Raw genomic sequence first — 26554 nt, 5'->3', positions numbered from 1 at the left:
TAGAAAAGAACGGATTGTATAACACTTCACAGAACCTGAGGATGGTCCAAGTGCAGTAAAGTCAATTGTGAACTTAAAATAAAAACATAAAATATTGGAAATATCTAGCAGGTCAGGCAGCATCACTACAAAAAAAAAAGTATTGCATGCACACAATTTTGTTTTCTCTTTCCACGCTAGCTGCCTAATCTGATTAATACATTAAGCTTTTCCCACTTTTATTTCAGAACTCCAGCAGCTTTCTAACATCGTTCCTGTATAATGCAGGATTGCAATAAAAGTAACTATTTTAAAAATTAAAATTAGCAAGATGGCGCCGGTGACCAATGGCAAAATTTTTCAGACAGGTCACAAAGTTACTAGATACTCTAACACAAGAAAATCTGCAGATGCTGGAAATCCAAAGCAATGCACACTAAATGCTGGAGGAAGTCAGCATGCCAGGCAGCATCTATGGAAAAGAGTAAACAGATGCCATGTCAGGACAAGACCCTTCTTCAGGACTGGAAAGGAAGGGGAAAAGTCAGAGTAAGAAGGAGTGGGGAGGGGATGAAGAAGTACAAGGTGATGGGTGAAATTGGGAGATGGGGAGGGGGTGAAGTAAAGACCTGGAAAGTTGATTGGAAAAAGAGATCAAGAGCTGGAGGAGGGGGAATCTGATAGAAGAGGACAGAAGACCATGGAAGAAAGGAAAGGGGGAGGAGCATCAGAGAGAGGTGATGGGCAGGTAAGGAGATAAATTGAGAGAGGGAAACAGGAATGGGGAATAAAGAAAGCGAGGGGAGTGCATCACTGGATGTGTGAGAAATTGATGTTCATGCCATCAGGTTGGAGGCTAACCAGACTGAATATGAGGTGTTGTTCCTCCAGACTAAGTGTGGCCTCATCACAGCAATGGAGGAGGCCATGGACAGACATATTGGAATTGGAGTGGGAAGTGGTCTTGAAATGGGTGGCCAACGGGAGATCCTGTTTTTAGTGGTGGACAGAGTGCTCGGCAAAGCGCTCTCCCAATCTTTGTTGGGACTCACCGATATACAGGAGGCCTCACTGGGAGCACTGGATACAGCAGATGACCCCAACAGACTCACTCGCAGGTAAACTATTGCCTCATCCAGAAGGATTTTTTGAGGCCCTGAATGGTAGTGAGGGAGGTGGTGTCGGGGCAGGTGTGGCACTTGTTCTGCTTGCAAGGATAAGTACCAGGAGGGAGATCAGTGGGGAGGGACAAGTGGTCAAGGGAGTCGTGTAGGGAGCGATCCTTTGCGGAAAGTGGGTGGGGGAAAGATGCACTTGGTGGTGGGATCCTATTGGAGATGGTGGAAGTTATGGAGAATTATGTGCTGGATGTGGAGGCAGGTGGGATGGTAGGTGAGGACAACAGGAACTCTATCCTTGGTCTGGTGGCAGGGGGATGGGGTGAGGGCAGATGTGCATGAAATGGAAGAGATGTAGGTGAGGCCAGTGTTGATGGTAGAGAAAGGGAAGTCCTTTTCTTTGAAGTAGAAGGACACCTCAGTTCTAGAATGAAAAGCCTCATCTTGAGAGAAGATCCGGCAGAGATGGAGGAACCGAGAGAAGGGAATGGCATTTTTACAAGTGACAGAGTGGGAAGAGGTAAGTTGTCCAGAAAGTTGTGAGAGTTAGTGGGTTTAGAATAGATATTTGTAGATAAACTGTCTCCAGAGATGGAGACAGAGAGATTGAGATAAGGGAGAGAGGGTTCTGAAATGGACCAAATAAATTTGAGGGTGGGGTGGAAATTGGAGGCAAAATTGGTGAAATCGATGAGCTCAGCATGGGTACAGGAAGCATCAACAATGCAGTTATTAATGTAGCATAGAAAGAGCTGGGGAGTGATACCAGTGTAGGCATAGAATGTTCCACCTAGTTGATGAAAAGGCAGGCATAGCTGGGACCTATGTGACTACCCATGGCTACACCTTTGGTTTGAAGGAAGTGGGAGGAGCTGAAGAAGAAATGATTGAGGGTGGGAATCAGTTCCAGCAGATGGAGGTGAGTGGTGGTGGAATGAACTGGTTGGGTCTGTTGTCCAGAAAGAAGCTGAGAGCTTTAAGGCCCACCTGATGGGGGTCGGTGGGGGGGGGGGGGGGGACAAAGGTGTATAGGGACAGGACAATGAGACGATCGAGGCAGGGGAACTTAAATTCCTTTAAAAATCAAGAGCTTGTGGAGTGTCATGGATGTAGGTAGCAAGGGACTGAACAATGGGCGATAAAATAGAGTTGAGGTATATAGACACAAGTTTATTGGGGCAGGAGCAGGCAGAAGCAATGGGTCCATCTGGACAGTTAGGTGTGTGGATCTTGGGTAGGAGGTAGAAACTGGAGGTGCGGGGTAAGGGAACTATGAGGTTGGTGGCAGTGGATGGGAGATCACCAGAGTCGATGAGATCGGTGATGGTGTGGCCTGGTGCTCCTAAGTGTGATCCTGTTCAAGGGCTAAGTAAGAGAAGGTGTCTGAGAGTTGCTGTCTGTCCTCAGCAAGGTAGAGATCAGTCTGCCTGACTACTCCAGCACCTCCTTATCTGCATGGTTGATGGTGAAGTTGGGATAAGTGCAGAGGGAGTGGAGAACCACGTGTTCAGAGGGAGTAAGGTTAGAATTAGAGAGGGGAGTGTTAAAGTGGAGCTGGTTGATGTCTTGTTGGCAGTTAGTGATAAAAAGATCCAGAGTGGGCAGAAGACCAGACTGAGGTGTCCAGGAAGAGGAGGAGGGTTGAAGATGGGAGAAGGAGTCAATGGTGAGAGGTGGCGATTCGTTGCCGAAGGAGTAGGCACAAAGACAGAGGTGACGGAAGAAAGGCTCAGCGTCACGGCAGGCACGGAACTCACTGAGGGGTGGTAGCAGGGGGGCAAAGCTGAGGCCCTTACTGAAGACAACATTCTGCCTCAAAGAGGGGAAGGTCGGAGGGAATTATGAGGACCCAGTTCCCTTCCCCTCACCACCTTACTTTGTGTTTTGGTTGACTTTTTTTTTACAATTTGCACAATTTGTCTGCTTTTGCAAATTGGATATGTGGCAATCCTGTTGTGTGTGCTTTTCAGTGAATTCCATTGTGTTTCTTTGTTTTGTGAATGCTGCAAGACATTGAACCCCAAGTTTGTATATGGTATATATACAGTACTTTGATAACAAATTTTAACTTTGAACTTTAGATTTAGTGTTTTGCTGTGGAAATAAATTTCTTGATTGAATGTGGGCGTCTAACTAAATTAGTCAGAGTAACAAAATACTTCTTGACAGTGGATCAGCTTCTCATGAACATTTGTGGATTTCCTTCCAGAGTTATCTCAGCTATTGAATAGCAGTAATTTATTTTTAACTGAATTCATGATTTTTAGCAGTAGCAAGCAGTATCAAACCACAGGGCACCTTTTGGCTACTCTGTAATCACAAGTCCCTTTGGAATGTGAGCACTCCCCTGTCATCCTTCAGGATGCATTCTGTTTCTGATTCTTAATCACTGTAGGTCCAAAATCTGAACGCTTCTCACCCTCAAACCCCATTTAAAAGCATACAGGGACTATAGCTATTCAAGGAGTCACCTCACTTTATACTCCTTGAGAATACTTAGAGCTAAATAGTAAATACTGGCATTGGCAATTTTATCCATATCCCAGAATAAATAAAATTTATTCCTGAAGGAGCAGCAGTAGGCCCCTTCAGCCTGTCCCAGAGTACATCATGATCTGCCCCAGGTCTCTCAACTTCTCCTCATCTTGGAACAATGACTTACCAAACTCAGAAGCTTTACTTTGCTTATGTTGATTGTAATCACCGTTCAATTTGAAGACTCATCGTTACCTCAAAACTACACTTAGAGAGCATTTTGTACAAAATTTAATTTAAATCATTGCACTGTTCTGGGACCAAACCAAAGCCATTGTGTTTGGTGTTTTGAAAGTCTGAGAAATGGTGTTCTGACGTTTGTAACTTGGAATGTTTGACCTTGCCAGAGATATTAGACAGACCATCTTCCCAAAATTACTCAGTCTGTAGTCATTTGGGAATAACATTTTGTCCTGTGTCTGCCTACTGATATTAATGTTCACAGCATCATCGGCTGGTGTCCAAAATGTGTCCTTGGCATGCACAGTAAACACTTAATCTGGAAGTTGTGAATGAATGCATTGACATATGAACACTTGCGACCACAACCAATCAGCACGCATAGCTGTGTATCCTCATTACTGTCAAGATAATGGGCTGGAATGAGCTCCAGTGATTCCGTATCAGTCAGGAACAAGCTTGGGCTTGGATGCTGGTTCATTTGTTGATTCCACTGTGCTGTGGAACACAGACAAGCTGAGCTCATTGGCTGGATGCACTTTGCATTCCAAACTCTCAAACTTATGCCAACCTGTCTCATTTACTTCAACTGGGCGACCCATCTGGTTTGAAAAGTTAAGTGAGAAGATTTAATTAAACACATTAAGCCTAACTAAATTAATTCAATGTAATTGGACTTAATGTTTCAATTAAATCCTCTTATTTCAATGCATCTTTAAGTAAATTTACTTCTTTCTTAAAGAACTTTTAATTTTTCTTCAGAATGTGGGGCCAAATATATTTAGTTTTTAACCTGCGTAAATAAGTCGCTTTGAGTCAAAATTAGGACTGGTTATGGCAGCTGAAATACTTTCTTAATTATCCAGTAGATAAAATGTAAGAAGTGTTTTACTTTGTCCTTGCCCTCATGGACACTGTTGAGTTGTATTAAGAATATAAGATCAAAACCTTACGAGTAATCAGCAGGTGTCCCAAAATCTGATGTGAAGAGTCAGGTTCGTGATTTGAAGTGAAATGCATGTCTCCATGTGTACCCGAGGATGAGCACTACTCCTTCAAACTGCTGCCAGCCATCTTTGGAAATACTCCCCAGCGAGGCTTTGATGATCTGGGAGGGTGAGTGAGTTTGGACAGGTGGGGGCATTGGGGTGAGCTTGGGAAAGAAAGTGAATGATGGGGCTCTGCTTGTGAGGGACCGGGGGAATCAAGAAAAATACATTACATCATCAGCAGGAGGAATTGCAGATGCTGGAATCTGAAGCAAAAATCTACTGGAGTATTGTAATGCATTGAGCAGCATCTGTGGGAGGAAAGGAATTGGTGACATTTCGGGTTGAAACTCTGCGTTGATAATTCCTTTCCTCCCACAGATGCCGATTGACCTACTGAGTTCTTCCAGGAGATTCATATCAGACTCCGACCTCACTGCTGCCTTCAAAGGTGGTGAATGTACAGAACTATGCAAAAGTCTTGGTGCATGTATATAGCCAGGGTGCCTAAGACTTTTGCACAGTACTGTAGTAATTTTATGCATTGCACTGTACTGGTGCTGCAAAAAAAAAAATTCATGACGTACAGTTATGTGAGTGATGATAAATCTGATTCTGATATGGGTCTCTGTCAGGGACTGAGAGTAGGAAGGGGGCAGGGAGAGGGAGAACATAGTTGGGAAAAGGAAAACAAAGAGGGAGGGAGCAGGAAGCACCAGGGAGACATTATGTAATGATCAATAAACCAATTGTTTAGAATCAAATGCCTTGCCTGATATCTCAGGGCTGAATGGGTCTGCACCTGCGCAACTTCCCCTCCCTGGCACTCCTTCTCTGCCATCTATTAACACCCCTTATGTAGAGCTCCACCCTTGCCATTCCCAATATCCTTTGCACCCACCAGATTTACAAACTCGCTGTCTGCCTCACATTGACAAATACCGTATTTTGCAAAAGTCTTAGGCACCCGAGCTGCTATATATATATATATATATGTGCCTGAGACCTTTGCACAGTATTGTACATTGCAAACAGGAGGGAACACTTGAAACTCTAGTTGCTACATTAATTTGGATAATTACCCTGTCCCATGAACTGCCACTCCAGGAGCCGACAGTGTAGAAATGTGTTATCTAGTACTATGTATGTTGCAGAAATTTGAAACCTGCATGTGAATTTTCAGGCTAGAACAGTAGCTTCACAGACAACATGCATTTTCTGATCTAAATTCTGCACTTTCGAATTTTGATCCATTTGCTGATTTGAATAATGTCCAACAAACGTGGGACAGAGAGCGAGTTTCTAAGTCTGGTGGGAGCAAAGGATTTTGGGAATGGCAAGAGTGGAGCTATGCTGCAGGGGTGTTAATAGATGGCAGGGAAGGAATGCCAGGAAGGGGAATTGCGTGGGTGCAGACACACCCAGCCCTGAGACATCAGGCAAGGCATTTGATTCCAAACCATTGGTTTATTGATCATTACAGAATATCTCCCTGGTGTTTCCTGCTCCCTCTCTGTTTCCTTTTCCTTTTCCCAACGTTGTCTTAAACCCCCCTCCCTTTTTATAAAGCTTTCCATCTGCTGACCTGTAGCACACATGCGTCTTGCTGATACTGATGTGTATCAGCTCAGAGGAGTGAGAAAGCTTACGTATTTTATCATGCATTGACTTAAAACTCACAAGGGTAGCTTATGGAAATCTTTATGAAAGCAATGAACAAGGAAGGTGAAGGTATTCGATATTTGAGACAGATGTTCCGCAGAAGAACTGATGCCAAGATTAAGAAGGCATTTTTGTTGGTCCACAATCAAACAGGCCATCAATGACAGGCAACTCGAAGAATTCCCAGTGGGACCGCAGAAAATCACATGGAAGGCATTCAAGGACGTTGCTGAAATTTTTCTGGGTACCTACAGAGCACCAAACTACGTGCAGCTAGTAGACAACATGCTTGAAGCATAGAAAACCATGAAGTGCAACATGTAACTAAAGATTCATTTTCTGCATTCCCAGTTAGACTTCTTCCCTGCAAATCTTGGCGCTGTCAGCGATGAGCATTGTGGAAGGTTTCACCAGGACATTGTAGTTGTGGAGAAACACTATCAGAGCAACTGGAACACATCCACGCTGACTGATTATTGTTAGACATTTAAGTGAGAAGCCTCACACACTGAGTACAAATGAAAGTCATCAACGAGACATTTTTATCTTAGCGGAAAAATTGCAAAGCGTCAGCACCATTATGCAATTAAACGCATTACATTTTTAAAAACAGTTAATTACTTGATTCTTCAAATTCCTATGTGATATAAGTAGTCTGAAATTATATTTGTGTTCAGCTTCAAGTGGTCTGTCACAAACAAAAAAAAACCATTCTGAAGAAGCTGTGCTTTAGAAAAAGTTTGTTCTCCAGTGTACTCGCACAATCATCTACTCTATTTGTAATTCCTCAATAGATGAAGTAACCCCTACAGAATCCCTCAATATCCTAGTGGTCATCATTGACCAAAAATTTGTGTTATCATCTCCAGTGCACTGTCCTTCCAGAACCAACACTGCAGGCTATAATTCCTACCAGCCACGTGAATATCATACCAGGAGTCTGATTATCTTGTGGCATATTTTGGTAGGAATAATCCAACTAGGGCATACATGGTAAATGGTAGGGCATTGAAGAATGCAGTAGAACAGAGTGATCTAGGAATAATGGTGCATAGTTCCCTGAAGGTGGAATCTCATGTGGATAGGGTGGTGAAGAAAGCTTTTGGTATGCTGGCCTTTATAAATCAGAGCATTGAGTATAAGAGTTGGGATGTAAAATTGTACAAGGCATTGGTAAGGCTGAATTTGGAGTATTGGGTACAGTTCTGGTCACCGAATTATAGGAAAGATATCAACAAAATAGAGAGAGTACAGAGAAGATTTACTAGAATGTTACCTGGGTTTCAGCACCTAAGTTACAGGGAAAGATTGAACAAGTTAGGTCTTTATTCTTTGGAGCGTAGAAGGTTAAGAGAGGACTTGATAGAGGTATTTAAAATAATGAGGGGGATAAATCGAGTTGACGTGGATAGGCTTTTTCCATTGAGAGTAGGGGAGATTCAAACAAGAGGACATGATTTGAGAGTTAGGGGGCAAAAGTTTAAGGGTAACACGAGGGGGAATTTCTTTACTCAGAGAATGGTAGCTGTGTGGAATGAGCTTCCAGTAGAAGTGGTAGAGGCAGGTTCAGTATTGTCATTTAAAGTAAAATTGGATTGGTATATGGATAGGAAAGGAATGGAGGGTTATGGGCTGAGTGCGGGTCAGTGGGACTAGGTGAGAGTAAGCGTCGGCATGGACTAGAAGGGCCGAGATGGCCTGTTTCCGTGCTGTAATTGTTATATGGTTATATCACTCACCTCCTGACTTTGCTACCAGGCAGGAGTGATTTGGAACTGTTTTTCTGTATGGGTACAGCTTCAGTAGCATGTAAGACCCATGATACTATCCGGAACAAAGTACTGCTGTTGACCAGCATCCCATCCACTGCCCAAAATGTTCATGGCTCACCACCATCACCGTACAGCGGCTGTGCGGTGTACCATCAATAAAGTTCATGCAGTTACTCCACTAGCTACTCCATCGATGCCTACTGATACTGTGACCTTTACTACTGAGATGAACAAGGCAGCGTGGGAGCTCCACTCCCTGCAGGTTTTCCTCTGAGTCACATGGCAACCCCCCTTGAAAAATAATTTCCATTCCTTCAACATTACCAGATCAAGATACCAGAATTCTCTTCACAATTGAGGCAGCACCAACATCAGATAGACCAGACTACTCTCCACTATCTCATCAAGGACAGGTAACAATGGACAAGAATGCTAGCCTTGCCAGAAATGTCTATATCCTGAAGAAGAAGAATAGCCCTTAACTTGGCAGTGGAGTTATCGGGGCACCGTCATGACAGTGTTTCTGTAGCAAGCTATTTTTATATTTATGAGGCTGGGTTACTAGCTCGATGCTCAACCCGACTTAGATTCGGACTCGGGAACCTTCGCTCCGGAGTCCGGCACTGATGTTATTGCGCCACCAAGCAGGACTCTATATCCTGAACAGTTAACAAATTATTTTTTAAAAATAATGCTTCTATTCTATTTTAATATGATTTCACAGGAGCGTTCAATTCAAAAGTCCCTGGAGCCATGGACAGAGCCAATATTTTTCCCTGCCTCAGTGGTGAATTCATTATTTCATTATCAATATATCTAACTAAATTAATTGTAAGTACATTGCTACGGTTGGCAGGACCAGAGTTACGTTACTGCTGCCTTTGGCCTGACGCACACCAACTACCAGGCAGAAATTTTGTATAATAGAGAGACACCAGGTGGTAGAATCTATGTGTTCTCTCAGCATTAGCAAAGCTCTTGCATTAAAAGCAAAGCAGTATCCCTGCTGAATATCTGTACGGAAAATGCTGGATATACTGAGCAGGTCAGGCAGTATCTGTGGAGATTGAAGCAGTTCTGACAGTCCAGACCTGAAAGTCTTTCTTATATCACACATCCTGTCAGACCTGCTGTGCAATTCCATTATTTTCTGTCATATTCAAGTTATGACGTATACATAAAGTAAAACAGATTGCATGGACAAATTATAGTTCAGACTTTGTAGCATTCTAGTTATAATCAGCTCATTGCAGTACAGAACATAGTATATTTAAGAAGCAAATCTTTAACTGGGTTGTCATTTATGATGATGTTTTTGTGGTATTATGTTTGTGAATGCAAATGTAAGTTACCTAATTTGAAAGTTGTTGATAATCATTGAAGGCCATATATTATACTTCCACCATCAAGGCAACATCGGGTTTCTGCACAGTCTTTGCTTCTGGCAATACTATTAAATGTACAGTGGAACTATATGTATGATTAAATTACTAAATTACCTTGATGGAATCTTAGGTCTGGAGATTTTTCCACTATATATGAGAATATTATTAAAATCCCTTCTGATAATGGCTTTGCCATATTTTTAGAAAATTAGTATAGAATAATGTAAAATTTTTCAAGAGAATCACATTTAGGAATTATTCTCAGAAAGGTGAAGGCAAATAAACAAAAACATAGGAACAGGATTAAGCCTTACAGACCTCATCATGACTAATCTTCTCTTTCTCAATTCCTGGTCTCTCCCCATACCACTTGATGCCTTTTGTAACTGGAAGCCTATTGTATGTAAATATACAATCCACCCCTGCACAAAGAGCTGACCCACAGGCACCCCTATATTTGAATGACTTCCCTAAAATTATTATTTTCAAAAGTCCAAAATACTGTATATACACAGGTGCATTCCTATGAACAGCAGAGTCGTTTTCTTCTTTCTCTCTTTTCACTTAGAATACCTGTTGTTTCTTATGAATCTTATACAATTTTCATGCTGTTCATTTCAGTGCTGCGGATGTATAGTTATCATTTTGTGACTTTTCCAAATTAGGGACAGAATCAACTTCAGGGCATCTGTAGCAATGGAACTTGCTTATTAGCCAAGGACAGCCTGTATTCAGCAACTTGGCCACCACAACATTTCTGTGAAGGAATTTCCGCAAATTTACTGCCCTCTGGGAACAAAAAATCTGCTCATTTCAAGCCTAAAGGTCTTCAAGATTCAAAATAGTTTATTGTCATTCTTCAATACGCAAGTGTAGAGGAGAATGAAGTGATTGTTACTCCAGATCTGAGGCGGCATAAAATACACAATAAGCATAATAAATACAATTTAAAAAAGCACAATAAATATAAATATAAAAACAACCCTAAAAAAGCACAATCTACCAGTAACTGTTTGAGTGTGGCCTTATATACAAAAGATGAGATTATATACATAGACTGTTTGTATGTCCAGTATGTAAAATGAAACTAGGTCCAGGAGTAGCTGTACATAAGGTGACTTTGACAGGAGATAATTCAGTGACAAAGTGACTCTTGGCAAGAAGAGCTCTTCTTTGCAGCAGCAGGGCACATGAAAATACAATAGGACAGCGATTGTTAGTGTAGGTATGAGGTGTAGATGTGTAAGCACAAAGAGGCAGTGCGTAGGGGGATGAAAGGTGCTGTGGAGTGGAGTGGCTCATGTGTATATGCTGGTGGGGTGGGTTCATGGCTGGAGGTGTTGACCAGCCTAACGGCTTGGGGGTGTTAACCAATTTTGAGTTTAGTGGTCCTGGCGTGGACAATGCTTAGCTTCCTCCCTGATGAGAGAGAGAAAAACAATTCATAAGCAGGGTGAGCGGGATTCTTCATGATATTGCTTACCCAGTACCTTGATACTGTGACCCCTTGCTATAGACAATCTACTCGAGGGAAACAATCTCCCACATCTAGTCTGTACATTAATACATCTCGATGCAATCTCCTATAACTCTTCAAAACTCCGGTGAATACAGACCCAGATGATTCAATCTCAGATAGTTCCAAAACTTAGGAATCAGCAGCTAATTTATACGACTGTAATTTCTGCATGATCATCATTTGACTCTGTTTAATCACATTTTCTTATCCACATCGCAGGGTGTTACATTTCTTCTTAGATCACATTTTACAAAGGAACTTGTGAGGACTGATTGAGAATAATTAGTCAGCCATTCAGAAGTCAAAATATGACCACTGGTCTGAAACAATGCAACATTTAGTCACTGAACTTTTTCTTTCTCTGAGCAGCTGCACATGGTTTAGAAATGTGGGCAAGGGGGGGTTGTTCATGAGTAAATTACAGAGATTTATCAGGCTTTTTAAAAAAAAATCAACTGAGATTGTCTTGGACGGCCAAATGTGACGTCAGTTTTGACCTTCATCTTTTTATTACCTACAGAGAATTCGAACAGTCCTCGCGATGTTAAACCTAGCAGATTCTTGGCCAACAGCATCACCCAGGTTTTTATTTCATTCCAGGTCTGTGGTTGATTAGATCTTCCATCACAAATTATCAACAATCTATTCAAACAAATCCGAGTTAATGGAACCTTCATCAACTAACTTCATGCATTGGTTGTTATTTTGTTCTCAAATATGATCCAAGTTCTTAATTTTTTTTCTTTTTCTCAGATGGGGCACAACATCGTGGAAACAATGCAGTGCTACTTGTGGAGTTGGAATACAAACGAGGGAGGTTTTCTGTAGTCGCATGGTGTCACACCTCACCGAGGAGTCCGTCAGAGTTGCTGTCGAGGAGTGTTCAGATCCGAAGCCCCCGGAAGTTCAGGCCTGCAATCAGTTTGATTGTCCTCCATCGTGGCATAAAGGGAAATGGCAGCCGGTGCGTGAAGTTCTGACAAAGATTCAAACCATCTTAAATATGCTGATTTTCAGAACCTAACAATTAGTTCAAATTGATTTTTTCAGTAGACTGTGGTAGGTGTGTAAATAGTACCTCAGTTAAGATTATTTATAACATACTTGTTTTAATATGAGTGGTGTAGTGGTTAGCACAATGCTTTACAGTAGAAGCGACCTGGGTTCAATTCCTGCTGCTGCCTGTAAGGAGTTTCTACATTCTCTCCATGACCGCGATGGCTTCCTTTGATGCTTCGGTCTCCTCCCACACTCCAAAGACGACCTGGTTGGTAGGGTAATTGGTCATTGTAAATTGACCCATAACCGGCCAATGGTGTAGTGGCATCCACACTGGACATCGAGGTGAGTGGTCCCGGGTTTGAATCCGGCCAGCTTTCCATCCATGCTGGGTCGAGCTAGCAACTTGGCCTTGTAAAAATCAGACAAATGCTAAAGATACGGCAAGGTTCTGCCTGATCCACAATGAGGCGCAGAGAGGAACAACAACAACGACAGTTTGTCCCGTGATTAGGCGAGGGTTAGTCAGGGGATTGTTGGGCGTGTAGCTCGAAGAGGTGGAAGAGCCTATTTCACGCTGTATCTCAATAAATAAATAAATTTGGGCTGTAATGAAAATCATCAAATGCCATTGTAAAAAAAATCTAAATTAAAAATAGTGAAGGCTGGAGATACTCACAGAATGGACAGCATCAGTAGAACATGAAGGGTCTTTGATCTGAAATGTTATTTCTGGTTCTCTTTCTACAGGTAGCTGCCCAGCTTGCTGAGTAGTTCTAGCATGTTCTGCACTGATTTGTAATTTAACCCACCTTTTGCAGAATTGGTAGTTCACCTGCAACATTAAAATTACATGCCACAGGATTTTACTCGGTATGGAAGTCAATCGAGTGGTGTTGAGTGGAATGTGAAACTAGTGCTCCACCCAGTCCCATAAAACCCTGCCCCACTAACCAAGCTAAAGTTTAACCCCCAAAGCACAGGTTGATCACAGTTTGTTTACATCGAGTGATCAATTCTAACGTGAGCAATCAATCCTGTTATAACCAAGTGTCTTTGCCAGAGGCTATCAGGTTGCCTGTGCTGAGGCTTTTCCTGAGAAGAAATGGCTGGGGATTTGCTGCAGACTATTTACACCAGTCTGATTCAAATTACACTGGTTCATGGCCAGCGTCAGGAGGTGATAGTTACTCTAAATTTGGAGTAAATAATTCTATTGTCATTTGCATTAGAAGGACTGACATGAAACAGCTGCATATTTAGAACAGGCATAAATTTGGAAATTCATGATCCAAAAATGGGGAAACTGATTCTCAGATATTCGTTCAAAAAGCACAACTCTGAACAACATTGAAAGTCGGACTAAATGATGTTGAGATATAAGATTCTGATGTGTGAAGTATAGAACAAATTCTTTGACAGTCTACAACCCTCTTCCACATGAGCTATGCTACACTAAAGATGAACTGTGTGTTTATTGACAAGATATTCTGAAACTTTTTTCAAGATAGTCTTTTGAATACTGTTGCAGACATATCATTAATTATTTAATCTAAATAGTGATTGGATGCTGATCCTACTTAGCAAGCCTGGAAATATCATTTGCTGAACTTTCATGATTGGCATTTTGGTAGAAATGATCCAATTGTGAATAATACTGGAGGCTTTTAGGGAACGATTAGCTTTGGATGTTGACCCAGAATTTCCTAGCAGTGATGCGACTCCCATACTCACCATTCACCCACTGTTAGTTCTATTCTCAGCAGATTCCCACCCCCAAAAAAGAAAAACTTCCTTGTAGAATCCATCTATATCCTAAAACTGCAGGGGCTTGCAGGCGTGGTATGATTGAACCAGAATGATAAAGGAATTCTAAATGGAATTTTGGCAGCAGTGAAAACATGCTGCAACCTCAGCTGGCCATCATAACTGTTTCTGATAGTCAAGAACTTTCAAACTTATTTGAAAACATAGAAAAAAAACTTAGAAGTATTAAAATATTATTATATTAACAATTTTTAATATGTAAAAAGCTTAAAACGTTTAAAATATTTTAAGTAAATAATTCTTTTAATGTATATCATCTAAAACTTATTTGCTGTGACTTCCTCCCCTGGAGGTTAGTGGTATTGCAATTCCAATGGCTGGATCAAAATCCTGATGTTGGGTCAGGATGGATGCCCCATGCTCAGTCTATGAGGGGTCTAACGGCAGACCAGGGTTTGTCCACTTTTGTGAAAACCCATCAAGAAACTGGGACTTGTGCTAGCAATTCCAGGTGGAACTGCTAACGTTTCTCAGGAAAGCCTGGACTGTTATTGAAAGGTTATGGACTTCTTTTTAAATTAATTGATCTTGATATGCTTTTAACTTTCCTAAAAGGACAATCAAATTCAAAGTTTATTGCACACTTTCTGATGAACTCATTTTTTATTAAATGTTTTAATAGTGTTCTCATATATGTGGAGGCGGTTTACAATCTCGTAAAGTCCAATGCAAGCAGCTTTTGACTGATGGAAGTTCTGTAACCCTTCCTGATGATCTTTGCCTTGATCAGAAGCCTCAGTCGCAACAAGCGTGTGGTAACGTTGACTGTCCACCACGTCTGGTATTGGGGAAATGGTCCAAGGTAGAGTAGTAAACTTACTTCATAAAATGCCTGCTTAATTATTGTCTTTCCCTTCATGCATGTTTCTTGTTAACGTGTGGTTTATGCATGACCTGGTGCCTTGCAGAGTTCTTCCTCTTGGCAATTAATGAATCACCACGGAACATACATTTATATTGAGCAAAAATAGGCCATTGCCTCTCAGATCTTTGGTGACACAAGTGAATGTTAAGTTTTTTATCATCTGCATAAGTACACATTACAGCATCGCAGGCACATAGCATCAGATAAGCAGCATTCACAGGAAAAACATAACATTGCATACAATTTCTACAAGAAGCAACACAACTCAAACAGTAAAGAAAACAGGCCATAGTTAGTCCATCTTTGTGAACACCCAATAGGACAGTGGGACTCTGAGACCTGTGCCCTCAGAGACTTGAAAGGCAATATGAGTTCAAGTTGATCAAAGTAGTCCTGGTGTTGCTACTACTGAAGTCGTGAATAGGGCTGTGCTGGTTGGTTGAAGGGAAGTAGCTATTCTTGAATCTGATACTGTGGGACTTCAGGCTGCTGTATCTCCTGCCAGATAGTAGGTCTGAGAAGGAGGCATAGCATGGATGGCAGGGATATTTGAACGATAGATGTCACTTTTCTTGAAGCATTACGTACCCATTTGTACTAATCCTGTGGTAATTCATTTTGTATTCTTCCTACAATCTGATCAGTTCGTTCTAACCCACCTACATGCTAGGGACTATTTTCACTGGCCATTTGATCTACCAGTGATAGTTATTTTCTGATTAAGCAATGCATTAATACAGAAAATTATATTTGTTATTTACAGCACACTGCCTAGGTTTAGATTTTATGAAAAGTCTTCTAACTTTTCCTTTGGTCTTCGAATGAAGGCTCATTGGGATGGTTGAATATGAAGTAGATTAATAGAAGGCTTTAAGTGGAGTGCTCCAGATTTGTTCGACAAATGGTGATGTTAAGGCCAGAGTCAGGAAGACTGTCGGGACTAAATCTCGGGTCAGGTCAGGTGTGATCTCAGCCTACTGTTATCATGTAATAAAATCAACTGCAATAGGAATTTGTACTGTGTAACACACAATTGCAAACATAACAACAAGAAACACTAATAGTTCCATGGCATAACAAGCTACAGGGAGAGTGTTGGAAAGAGGGATTATTGTAAATCCATACTTGTTGGCTGCTGAAACACTCTGAGCCCGACAATTGTGATTGGGTCCATGGATGATCGAAGAAGCATCTGAAGATTGGATATGATATAGACTGGTGGGAACATGAGGAAAAGGTCCAGGGTGGTCATTATAGTTCATGGAAAAAGTGGGATATATAAAGGAAGACACTTAATGGATAACTCTGTTGCAAAGAACGGGGCGAACCCAAACGCAGGACACTGGCATGGAGATTGAGTTAGGATGCATACAAGGGTGTGAGAGTGGCTGGAGCTGAACGACAAACAGGAGGGTGAACAGGAAAGCAGGACACAGGCAGAACTTACCTTGACACAGGGCGTTGCTGGTGCTGAACGGCAAACAGGAGACAGGTGGCAGGCAAAAGCTTATCTTGACACGAAGCGTAGAAAGGCAAGCGGTAGACAGTACTTTTCTTGACACGGAGAGACAGAGTTACACAGGTAAACGTCAGTATTCAAGTAAAACTTAAGGCTGATTTATACTTGTGCATCGCATCTACACCATAGGTACCGTGTACCCTATGCCGTAGGGTCACGTGCACCTCCCAAAAAAAGTAACTCACGCGTCGTGGCGACGCAGACCACAACAACTGTGATTGGTCCACTTGGTGGCATCACATTTCCTCCTATGCATTTCCGGTTGCTTCTTCTCCGCCATGCGAAATAGATGAACCAAATCGTCAAATCTACCTGACGACATGCGAAAATGTTTGAAATGCATTTCCTCTTCCATGTCTCTCACGAAGAAACTCAACACAGTGGCATAGAAACCCCACCGCCAACTAGTGTTTTGGCGCACACCGACGCATGCTCACTACGGCGTAGAGCCTACACAGAACTGAAAATCAGGGCTACGGCGTAGCCCATACGCACAAGTATAAATCAGCCTTTAGAATACACAATCCTAAGCGGCCGGGAACGTTAATTACCACACTGGCTAAAACAACGATCTGGTAACGAGTGGACGCAAAGTCGTGGTTTTTATGCTGCAAGTCTTGATGAGAACCAGGTGTGCCGCCATCAAAGGGAATTAGGAGAAAATGAGGAAATAACGGCCGGGACCGTGACAAACTCACAGGAATTTGGTTCCAATTAAGTCCATAAGAGGACTAAAGTCACTTGTGAGATTATCAGAATAAATATGATTGGTTGTGAAATTAGGAGATGAAAGCTGATGAGATTTAGTTGTACTTGGCCAATGGCAGCCCAGTTGGTGGAAACTAAAGTAACAATTTAAATCATCTCAATCACCAAGATGAAAAATATCTATATGCTTTCTCACAAGTTCAGCAATTCAAAATAATGATGAAATACTCATCTGCTTTGCTTGAACTAACCTTAATTTAACTCAGTTTTAATTGTGTGTAACTTAAGTGTTCTACTAAAGTCTAGAATCAGCAGAAACTGTCTTTATGTTGTGCATTCCCAGTGTTCCGTAAGATGCGGTGAGGGATCCCAGCGCAGAGACTGGGTTTGTCGGAAACTCACTGCTGAAAGACAGCAGGTCATAGTGCCCCGTGCCTTATGCAGTGAGCCCTCCAGGTCTCCGGTAGTTCAGACCTGCACCATGCCTGCCTGTAATAGTAAGTGACTTCATTTAATACTTGACACCTGAATTGTCTTATCCAAATGAACATTGGGGCTTAATTGTTGGAGGAACATACAACAAACAAAAGCAGGAGCACAGATAACTTGGATGTTTGTGCCCTCGATGCTGTGATTTTTGGGCAATGATAATATAATGGTAACAGATTTATATTTTTCCAAGGACCAAAAATTTTAAAGTATGGTATGGTCCCATAGAAAAATGGGTTTGTTTCACAGTTTACCCATTTGTTCATTGTAAGAATCATATACAGATGTTAAAACATTCAGATTTATGAAAATGTTCTTTTCATTAACTAAAGCAGATTTGTGTTGGTTAACAATTATTTTCCTGGAAGATTACCAGTCTCTATGTGCCAAATGTCTGTAAGCTTCAAATCTTGAAACAGATCCAATAGATTTTAAGAGCTATTGGTTACATTAAAAAAACACATGAATAACTTCATATGTGTAGACTCCAGACATAAATATTTGATACTCTGCAACCTTTTCATGTATCTTGCGCTTATCAAAATGGTCATCTTCAGTTCTGGGATTTTCTTTCTACTTACCGCAGAGTTTTACAGAATCAGGTGCAACAGGGGTTTTGTATAAACTACAGATCATTGCTGAGTCACGTTTAACGTAGGTTCAGCCCAAAATGGAATCGTCACTACTCTACTTCCATGGTCCTCACCGCTCCTTTATCTACATATTGTCAATATCAGCTACATTCAATTTCAAGTTCATTGTCATGGGCATATGTAACCGTAAGCAACAGTAGCAGCCGGTGATGTAATGGCAGCTGCACCAGACTTCGAGGCGAGCGGTCCGGGGTTCAAATCCAGGATGCTCTCCATCCATTCTGGATTGAGTGTTGTGAGCTAGCAATTTGGCCTCGTAAAAATACAGACACGTGCAAAACAAAGAGCAAGGTTGCTGCCTGATGCCTCATGAGGTTTGGAAAGGAACAACTACCACTACTAACTCAATTTCACGTTTATTGTCATGGGGGTACGTACACAGGGTACAGTATAAATGCCAGGAAAATGAGCTTTTTTGCAGCAGTAGAGTACGTTGCAAACATCAGTCAACGCAAACTTGAAATGAATTATACATAATTTATAGTATAAAATAAACATAACGTTAATGCAAGTTGAGAGAATTTAGTCTGAGGTAGTATTAGTGTTTTTCAGGCTGTTTTAAGAATCTGATGGTAGTGTGGGGAAGGCGTTGTTGGACATAAGACCTAAGTTATTGTTTAAGAAACTAAAAAGTAAACACTTAAACAACATGTTTTCACACCCAAATTCGGAGAATTCTAGGAATAATCCAACAAGCTTTCCCCTTTGTTGGATGTAAAAGCATTATATCACCGTCTCAGAGAATCTCAGTTTGAACCCATATCCAACAGATTCCTTTTGAGAGAAGAGTGGATTTTTTTTCTTTTCCTACAGTTTTTCTAGTTATTTCCTATTTTTGTTTTTATTACTGAATGAACACTTATATAATCGGTGCCCTGCTTCTTCCAGTTATCTTTAAACTGATATTGTACAGTGGCTTTGGCTATCAGATTTATACATAGATTTGAAGTAATCACCCTTAATTGACACAATGTTCCAAGTAAATTACACTCAATGTTTTAGCAAGGGTTTAAGAATGTGTCTTCTTGATAAAATTAATAAATCATCAGTAAACCGTTGTTTTTATCTCCTTGCCTTTGAACTTAATGCTTACATGTTAGTAGATTAAGTCTTATTCTAGACTATTTTAACTCATATTTGTATATTTCCTAGAGGTTAGAAAGGACAAAAAAACAAATGTTTCTCAAAAGCAAGTTATTCGTGACCCGCAAATTCTGGCCATCCACAGAGTGTACATTCAAACCAGACAAGACAAGCGCATTCACTTTAACGTCGGTGGTCGGGCCTACCTCCTTCCAAAAACCTCAATCGTGATTAGATGTCCAGTGAGAAGATTCCAGAAATCACTGATCAAATGGGAAAAAGACGGCCTCCATCTGCAAAATACAAAACAAATTGGAATTACTAAATCAGGATCACTGAAAATTCAAAGTCTTGAAGCAAAAGATATTGGCATTTATAGTTGCATTGCAGGTCCTACTCGAGAATCTTTTGTCCTCAAACTGATTGGTAATGACAACAGATTAATTGAACCACCCGCTTTCAACAATGCTAAAACAAGACAAAATATTGGGCCAGAGAAGATGAGCAACAACAAATCCAACAGACTGGGAGATAAATGGTCTCAATTAACTAAGATGTGGCAAAGTTGGAGCAAAAAGAATGAATTATATGTGGATGACGGCCAATCAAATGATCAAGTTTTCCTGCGCCTTCTTGGCAATCACTTGTTTTCAAAAAGAAAAGCTAGCTTTGCAGAATTGTTTGACTCTCAGGCACTTTCTGATAAACATCATGAAAGCTCTGTATCCCAAGGAGCTTATAGTATGGATGCCAAACAGTTTGAAGAGATCCTACGAAATATAAGTTTGAGGATTGAGTCTGGTGAAATACCTGAAGATTTTGCGTCACAGCTGATACATCAATTAGCAGCTGAAGTATCTAGACCACAACCAACTGTGGAAAAGTGGAAAGTCTCTCCTGATGACAATGCATCAAACTCCAAATTATTAGATAAGCCTCCTAATACATCTGATGCTTCAGTCAATAAGGATATACTTCAACAAAGGAAGAAGCGCAAGCCTCCTGTTATTCTGAGAAAAAAGCAAGCTCCTGTCCTGCCTCAGAAAAATGTTCATGTTACAGTTGGAACACTAGCATACCTGGCAAACAGCACGTCAAGTGTAACACTCGTCTGTGAATCTATCGGAAACCCTGAGCCAGAGGTTTCCTGGACAAAGGATGGTGCGGCAGTGACATTTAATAAAAGGTATGTTGACTTAATGTTATTGCTATACATTAATGTTTATGATTTTTTTTCTGTTTTTGACATGACTTGAGTTAATACAGGGATCATTATACTAATTGTTTGCATCAATGGCTTTCCAAATCTGCTGCACAAACCATTTGTGCATGGCTGTTTTTTCAGTAAGCTAATCAAACACCTGTTTGGTTAGACCATCTTTAAATACCACGTCTTTCATTAAATGGCCAATAGAACTTTTCTGACAACTGCTAATATGTCTATCTTTAGCTGATAGAAACCTTGTTTTGTCAAATTGGATACCTACATAAAGCATTTCTGAGAATGTAACTGTGACGACAATTACTTAATTAATTTCACAAATTTATGACAATAAAATGCATCCACTATCAATCACCTTTAGTGAATTAAGCAGCATAAATTATTGGTCAGCAATGAAAGATAAGGGGTTCCAAAACTGGGGTCCACAGACCCTTAATTTATGGTATTGGTCCATGTCATAAAAAAGGTTGGGAACTCCTGACTTAGATGAACTTGATATCAAAGACTGTTTTTGGGTTAAGCATTTGTTGGTGAGTGTGATTTTGCAAAGCCATTCTTTCTCAACATAAGACCATTTGGTGTGTAGGATGAGCGTCTGATGAGTAAGAGAAGAAGCTTGGAAAGTTTTGCAGAAGATCAAAGTTAATGCTGTTGATCTCAATGACAGATTACTCTTGTTCAAAAGAAACTGGCATTATTTATCCTCATTGTAATTTGTACTTGGAGTGTTTGACATTAGTAGTCATTGGTGAGGACAAAGCTAGAATAGAGGAAATTACAACTTGAAATTAGAGTGTGATATTGAATGTAGGACACATTTGTTGATGCAAAGCTATATTTAAATCTGTTCTGAACTAGGATCAGCAGAGAATCTCTAAGGTGCACTTTGCATCTATCTCATCCACACTGCCAGTGGATTTGGAAAGCCTGCTGCTTGCTAGTTCAAGTTTTAATACTGAGTGAACTGCCTATATACGACTTTCTACCAGAGATAATCTTCCACTGGACAGGGTTCTGCACTTGTAACATCACCACATTTAACTTTGATGTTTTGGTCTCTGTTTCTGTTGTGCAAGATTATTGTTGCTGGATTGCTTTCAGGTTAAAAATACCTTGAAGAGAGGGTTGCAAAACTTTATAATTGGATGTTGATATTCTGAACTGCTAGTGGGTAATGTAGCAAAGTTTCATTGGGATACATATCTCAGTACTGCTTTTTATAATAATAAGGTTTGTTAATAGAAATCAAGGAGTTTGAAAAATCATACATCATCTAGGCTAAATATTTTTCTAATGATTTCCCCAAATGTTGGCATGTTACTTATCTACATATATTAAATGTTGTTATTTTGTGGCCAATTATACAATAGGAAATTGATTTATAGGCAATTGATTTATTTGGATCTGAGGAACAATAGATGAAAGGCAATCCTAAAAATAAGCTTGTAGACATAAACTCTTTATGTTCTTGCAATTTTGTTTGTTCCACTGCTATCCATGATCATAAATAACAGTGAAAAATTATTAACAGTAGATCATCTGCTTCTGTTGATCCATAACAATTTTACTTTCGTGTGCTTTCTTATATTTGTTATATTCCCATGATGACAGCTTCCAAATTCAGTCAAATAATATATACTGACAAACACAAAAATTCTGCAGATGCTAGAAATCCAGAGCAACATATACACACAAAATGTTGGAGAAACTCAACAGGTCAGGTAGCATCTATGGAAATGAATAAATATTTGACATTATGGACCAAGACCCTTCTTCAGGATATGGAAAGAAGGGGAAAGACATCAAAATAAAAAGGTGCGGGGAGGGGAGGGAGAACCAGTTAGATGGTGATAGGTGGAGCCAGGTGAGTGGGAAAGGTATATGACTGGAGAAGAAAGAATCTTTTAGGAGCGTGGACCATTGGAGAAGGGGAAGAAGAAGGGGCACCAGGGGGAGGTGATAGGTGGGTGAGGGGAAAGAGGTAAGAGGCCAGAGTGGGAAATAGAAGAAGAGGGAATGGTGAGGGAAAAATTGCCAGAAGGAGAAATTGATATTCATGCCATCAAGTTGGAGGCTACCTCGATGGAATATGACCTGTTGCTTCTTCAGTCTAAGGGTGTCCTCACCATGGCAAGCGAGGAGACTTTGGATCGACATGTTAAAATGGGAATGGAGATAGGAATTAAAATGATTGGTCACTGATAGATTCTGCTTTTGGCAGATGGAGCAGAAGCACTTGACAAAGCAATTCCTCAATTTATGCCGGGTCTCACCAATGTAGAGAAAGCCATATCGGTAGCTCCAGATACAATAGCCAACCTCATTGGATTCGTGTGTAATGTTGCCTCACCTGGAAGGACTGTTGGGGCTCTGAATGGAGGTGGATAGACAGGAGTAGTATTTCTGTCACCTGCAGGGTTAAGTGCCAGAAGGGAGATTAGTGGGGAGGCTCAAATAGACAAGCAAATTATAGAGCAAGCAATCTTTGCAGAGAGTGGAGGGGAAGTGTTTGATGGTAGGCTCCTGTTGAAGATGACAGAAGTTGTGGAGAATTATCTGTTGGATGCGGAGGCTTATGGGGTGGTAGGTGAAGGCAAGAAGAACTCTATCCCTAGTAATGCGGTGGGTAGATGGGGTGAATGCAGTTGTCCAGGAAATGGAGGAGATGTCGGTGGGGGCAGCATCAGTGATGAAGGAGGACATCTCTGATATCTTGAAAGCCTCATCCTGGGAGCAGATACAGCAGAGGCGAAGGAACTGAGAAAAGACAGTAGCATTTTAACAGAAGACCGGATGGAAAGAGGTATAGCCAAGAGAAGTGTGGGAATCAATAGGTTTATAAAAGATGTTGGCAGACATTTTGTTTCCAGAGATGGAGACATAAAGACCGACGGAGGGGAAGAGAGGTGTCAGAAATGGACCAAATGAATTTAAGGCCAGGGTGGAAGTTGATGGAATTGACGAGCTCAGCATGGGGGCATGAAGCACCACCCTCAGCAAGGGTACATGGGTTTCCTCTGGGTGCTCTGCTTTCCTCCCACAGTCCAAAGACATACCGGTTGATAAGTCAACTAATCGTTGTAAAATGTCCCATTACTAGGCGAGGATTAAATTGGGGACTGCTGGCTGGTGGGGCTTAAAGGGCAGGAATGACCTATTCCACACTCAGCTCGATCAATCAATAAATAATAAAGCAACACTAATATATATACAAAGGTTTGTAGGTGCTGAGTCAACCAGTGTTTCCTTGATTATTTTAATGCTGCTCACTTTGCGACCTGGACTTTCAGAAACTGAGCATACATAAAATGGTGAATTTTTCTTGTAAAATAAGGGCAACAAAAATAAGAAGTACAGGTTCAAGGGTCATGAGGATCTGTTGGTGTACACACAGGTCCTTGAAGGTGATGGATTGAAATTAACAAAGTAAGGAGTCAGCAGAGCTAATACCAAGAAAGTCCAAAGGCAAAGAAGGAAAATCTTTCCTACTGACTCGTTATAAATTATCTGTAGCATTGTTAGTAACTCTGGATTCTCTGCTTTGGAAAGCAAGGACAGAAGGGAGTTTGCGAGACTGATATGGCCAAATGTGTCAGCTATGTGTAGAGACTACTGTGGAAGTTTTCTCCTGCAGCAGAGACTATTGAGCGCAAGCTTGATCATTATTTAATTTATTTTATACTCCAAACCATGAAGAAGTTTATAGAATGGATAAGGAGTGTTAGTAACCAGGAGCAATGGTTTTGGGGTTAGTGACAGAGCACAAGAGCGGAGATGAAGTTTTACACGAGTTATCATGCAGTCGTTCAGCATGGAAACACGGCCTTCACCACAAGGACAATTAACCACATATTCTCACTAATTATACATTAGTTCCATTTTAACTTTCTCCCTACTTTTTTCAAAGACTCCACACAGGTTCTACCACTCACTTGTACACTATGGACAATTCACAGCAGCCATTTAAACTACCAACCCACAAGCCTTTGGGATGTGGGAGGAAGCACCTGAAGTCACAGGGAGATTGTGCAAACTCCATACAGGCAGCATGTGAAGTCAGTGTTGAATCCAGTTTTTATTATTTTATAATCTTATATCTTGGAAATTATTGCTTAGAAAGATCATTGAAGTAGACTAAATTGTGAGTTTCATTACAAAGCACCCCAGTTGATCAGCAAACTATTCCCCATTCATCCCCTCCACCACCATTTTATCAGAACTCCAGTTCGTACCAGAGTGAAGAAGGTTGTCAAAGGGTACAGTGAGGAGATCAGTTGTAAAGTTGGATGGAACAGTGGTGCATGGAATTTAATCCAGCCAAAGTGGGAGCCTGTACTTTGGAAGCTCAAATTCTCTGTAGGTCCTGCCACACCAAGATATTTCTGTAGATCAGAGGAAGTCCGTAGTTGCCTGAAAATGAAAAAGGCGTTTGATTGTGCATGTCTTCAAAGGCCAAGGTAGTAAGTAGAAGAGTTTTGACAACATGTTGCAATTGTACAAAATATTGTTTAGACCACACTTGGAGTATTTTGTATAGTTCTGGTCACTGGACTGCAGGAAGCATTTAGAAGAAATAGAGGGAGTGTGGAAGGGATTTGCCAGGGTGCTGCCTGGAATGGAGGGCTATTTTTTTATCAGTAAAGCATAAGAGGCTGAGGGTGATTTTACTGAGGTTTATAAAATTATTAGGGATATAGATAGAATAGGTATCATCTTTTTAACAGGACAGGAGAGCATGGAACACAAGTGTAAACATTTAAAGCGAGAGGGGACAAATTCAAAGGAGATCTAAGGGGAAAGTTTTTCACACAGTGGGTGGCTAGCAAATTGAGCAAACTGTCAGAGGAAGTAGTGAGGTGAGTTTAAATGGTCTTGGACAGGTACTTGGATAAGAAGTCATATTGGGTAACAGGCCTAATACGGGCAAATGGGACGATCATAGATTCGGATCGTGGGTGATGTCTCTACAAGCTGCACTGTACTATCTGGCCAAGGCAGCCTCTACCCCTGCAGCCTCCACCACTTGGATGGAAAAGTTCTGTGGGTATATGCGAATGCCATCAACTTGAGATTTTCCAGCTGACCTTGCCTTTATTGCCACAGGGCCAAAAGCCCCCCACGGAGTCAGAGTACCTGTTCTGCACAGACTGTGGTCCCTCAGTCAAATTAGATATGAATATTCATCTTTCCAGTGTTACAAATGTCATGAAATAAATAAAAAGTACTTTCAAATGAGAGTTAAGTACAAAAGGGAAATTGCAGTACCTCAGTAAAAAAAATTGGAGAATAGAACAAATTAGATCACTCCTTCAAGAGGCTAGTCCAGGGACAATAGGTCGAATGGCCTTCTCCTGTGTTATCCTTCCCCAAAACTTACTCTGTTGTTTACGTGATACTGGATTTTCACACAAGTGTTCCATTATGGGCTTAATTTGAAGTCTCTCTCTGTTCTCTCGCATCTGGATCATGAAGGTAAGGTTTATTTTCTCCTTCGCATTTCCCATTCTGGATGTTGTAATTTGTGCTGCTCTGTGGCAGGTAAAACTGTGCAAGGTATAGTCCAAGAAAGAGCCACTTGGACTGTCTTATGAATGTTTGACAGTACAGACCAATATCACTCTGACTGCCCCTAATACTGTCATGCCCTGATTATTAGCTTTGAAACTCTGTGCGCTTCACTTCCTTGGTTAGTCATAGACAGATACACCATGGACACAGGCTTTTCAGCCTACTTGCCAACCATCAACCACCCATTTACACTAAATCTATTATTATTAAGGTTTTTATTCTCCCCATACTTTCATCCACTTGATTCTACAATCATCTACAGACTAGGGACAATTTACATTCGCTAATTGCCCCATCTACCCGCACACGATTGGGATGTGTGTGGAAAATGGAGCAGCTGGAGGGAAATCATATGGTCACAGGGAGAACATGCAAACTCCACACGGACAGTAGCTGAGGTCAGAATTGAACCCAGGCCACTGGCACAGTCAGGCAGCAGATCTCTTAACTGTGCCACTGTTCCACCATATTAGTATATGTGA

At 41.0% G+C, this 26554-nt stretch overlaps 1 protein-coding gene across 1 annotated transcript in view; it reads left to right on the top strand.

Moving 5' to 3' along the window:
* Window positions 1–26554, top strand: part of adamtsl3 (ADAMTS-like 3) — a 726995-nt gene that overhangs the window by 607190 nt on the left and 93251 nt on the right. The window contains 4 exon segments of the mRNA XM_073033006.1: window positions 11893–12103; window positions 14588–14767; window positions 17401–17554; window positions 19352–20468. Of these exon segments, the coding sequence (XP_072889107.1) occupies window positions 11893–12103; window positions 14588–14767; window positions 17401–17554; window positions 19352–20468 (1662 nt within the window).

The sequence above is a fragment of the Hemitrygon akajei genome, chromosome 30 (assembly GCF_048418815.1).
Source record: "Hemitrygon akajei chromosome 30, sHemAka1.3, whole genome shotgun sequence".
In the NCBI taxonomy this organism is placed as follows: Eukaryota; Metazoa; Chordata; class Chondrichthyes; order Myliobatiformes; family Dasyatidae; genus Hemitrygon; species Hemitrygon akajei.
Note: the sequence above shows the minus strand (reverse complement) of the source record. Positions and strands in the feature narration are given on the sequence as shown.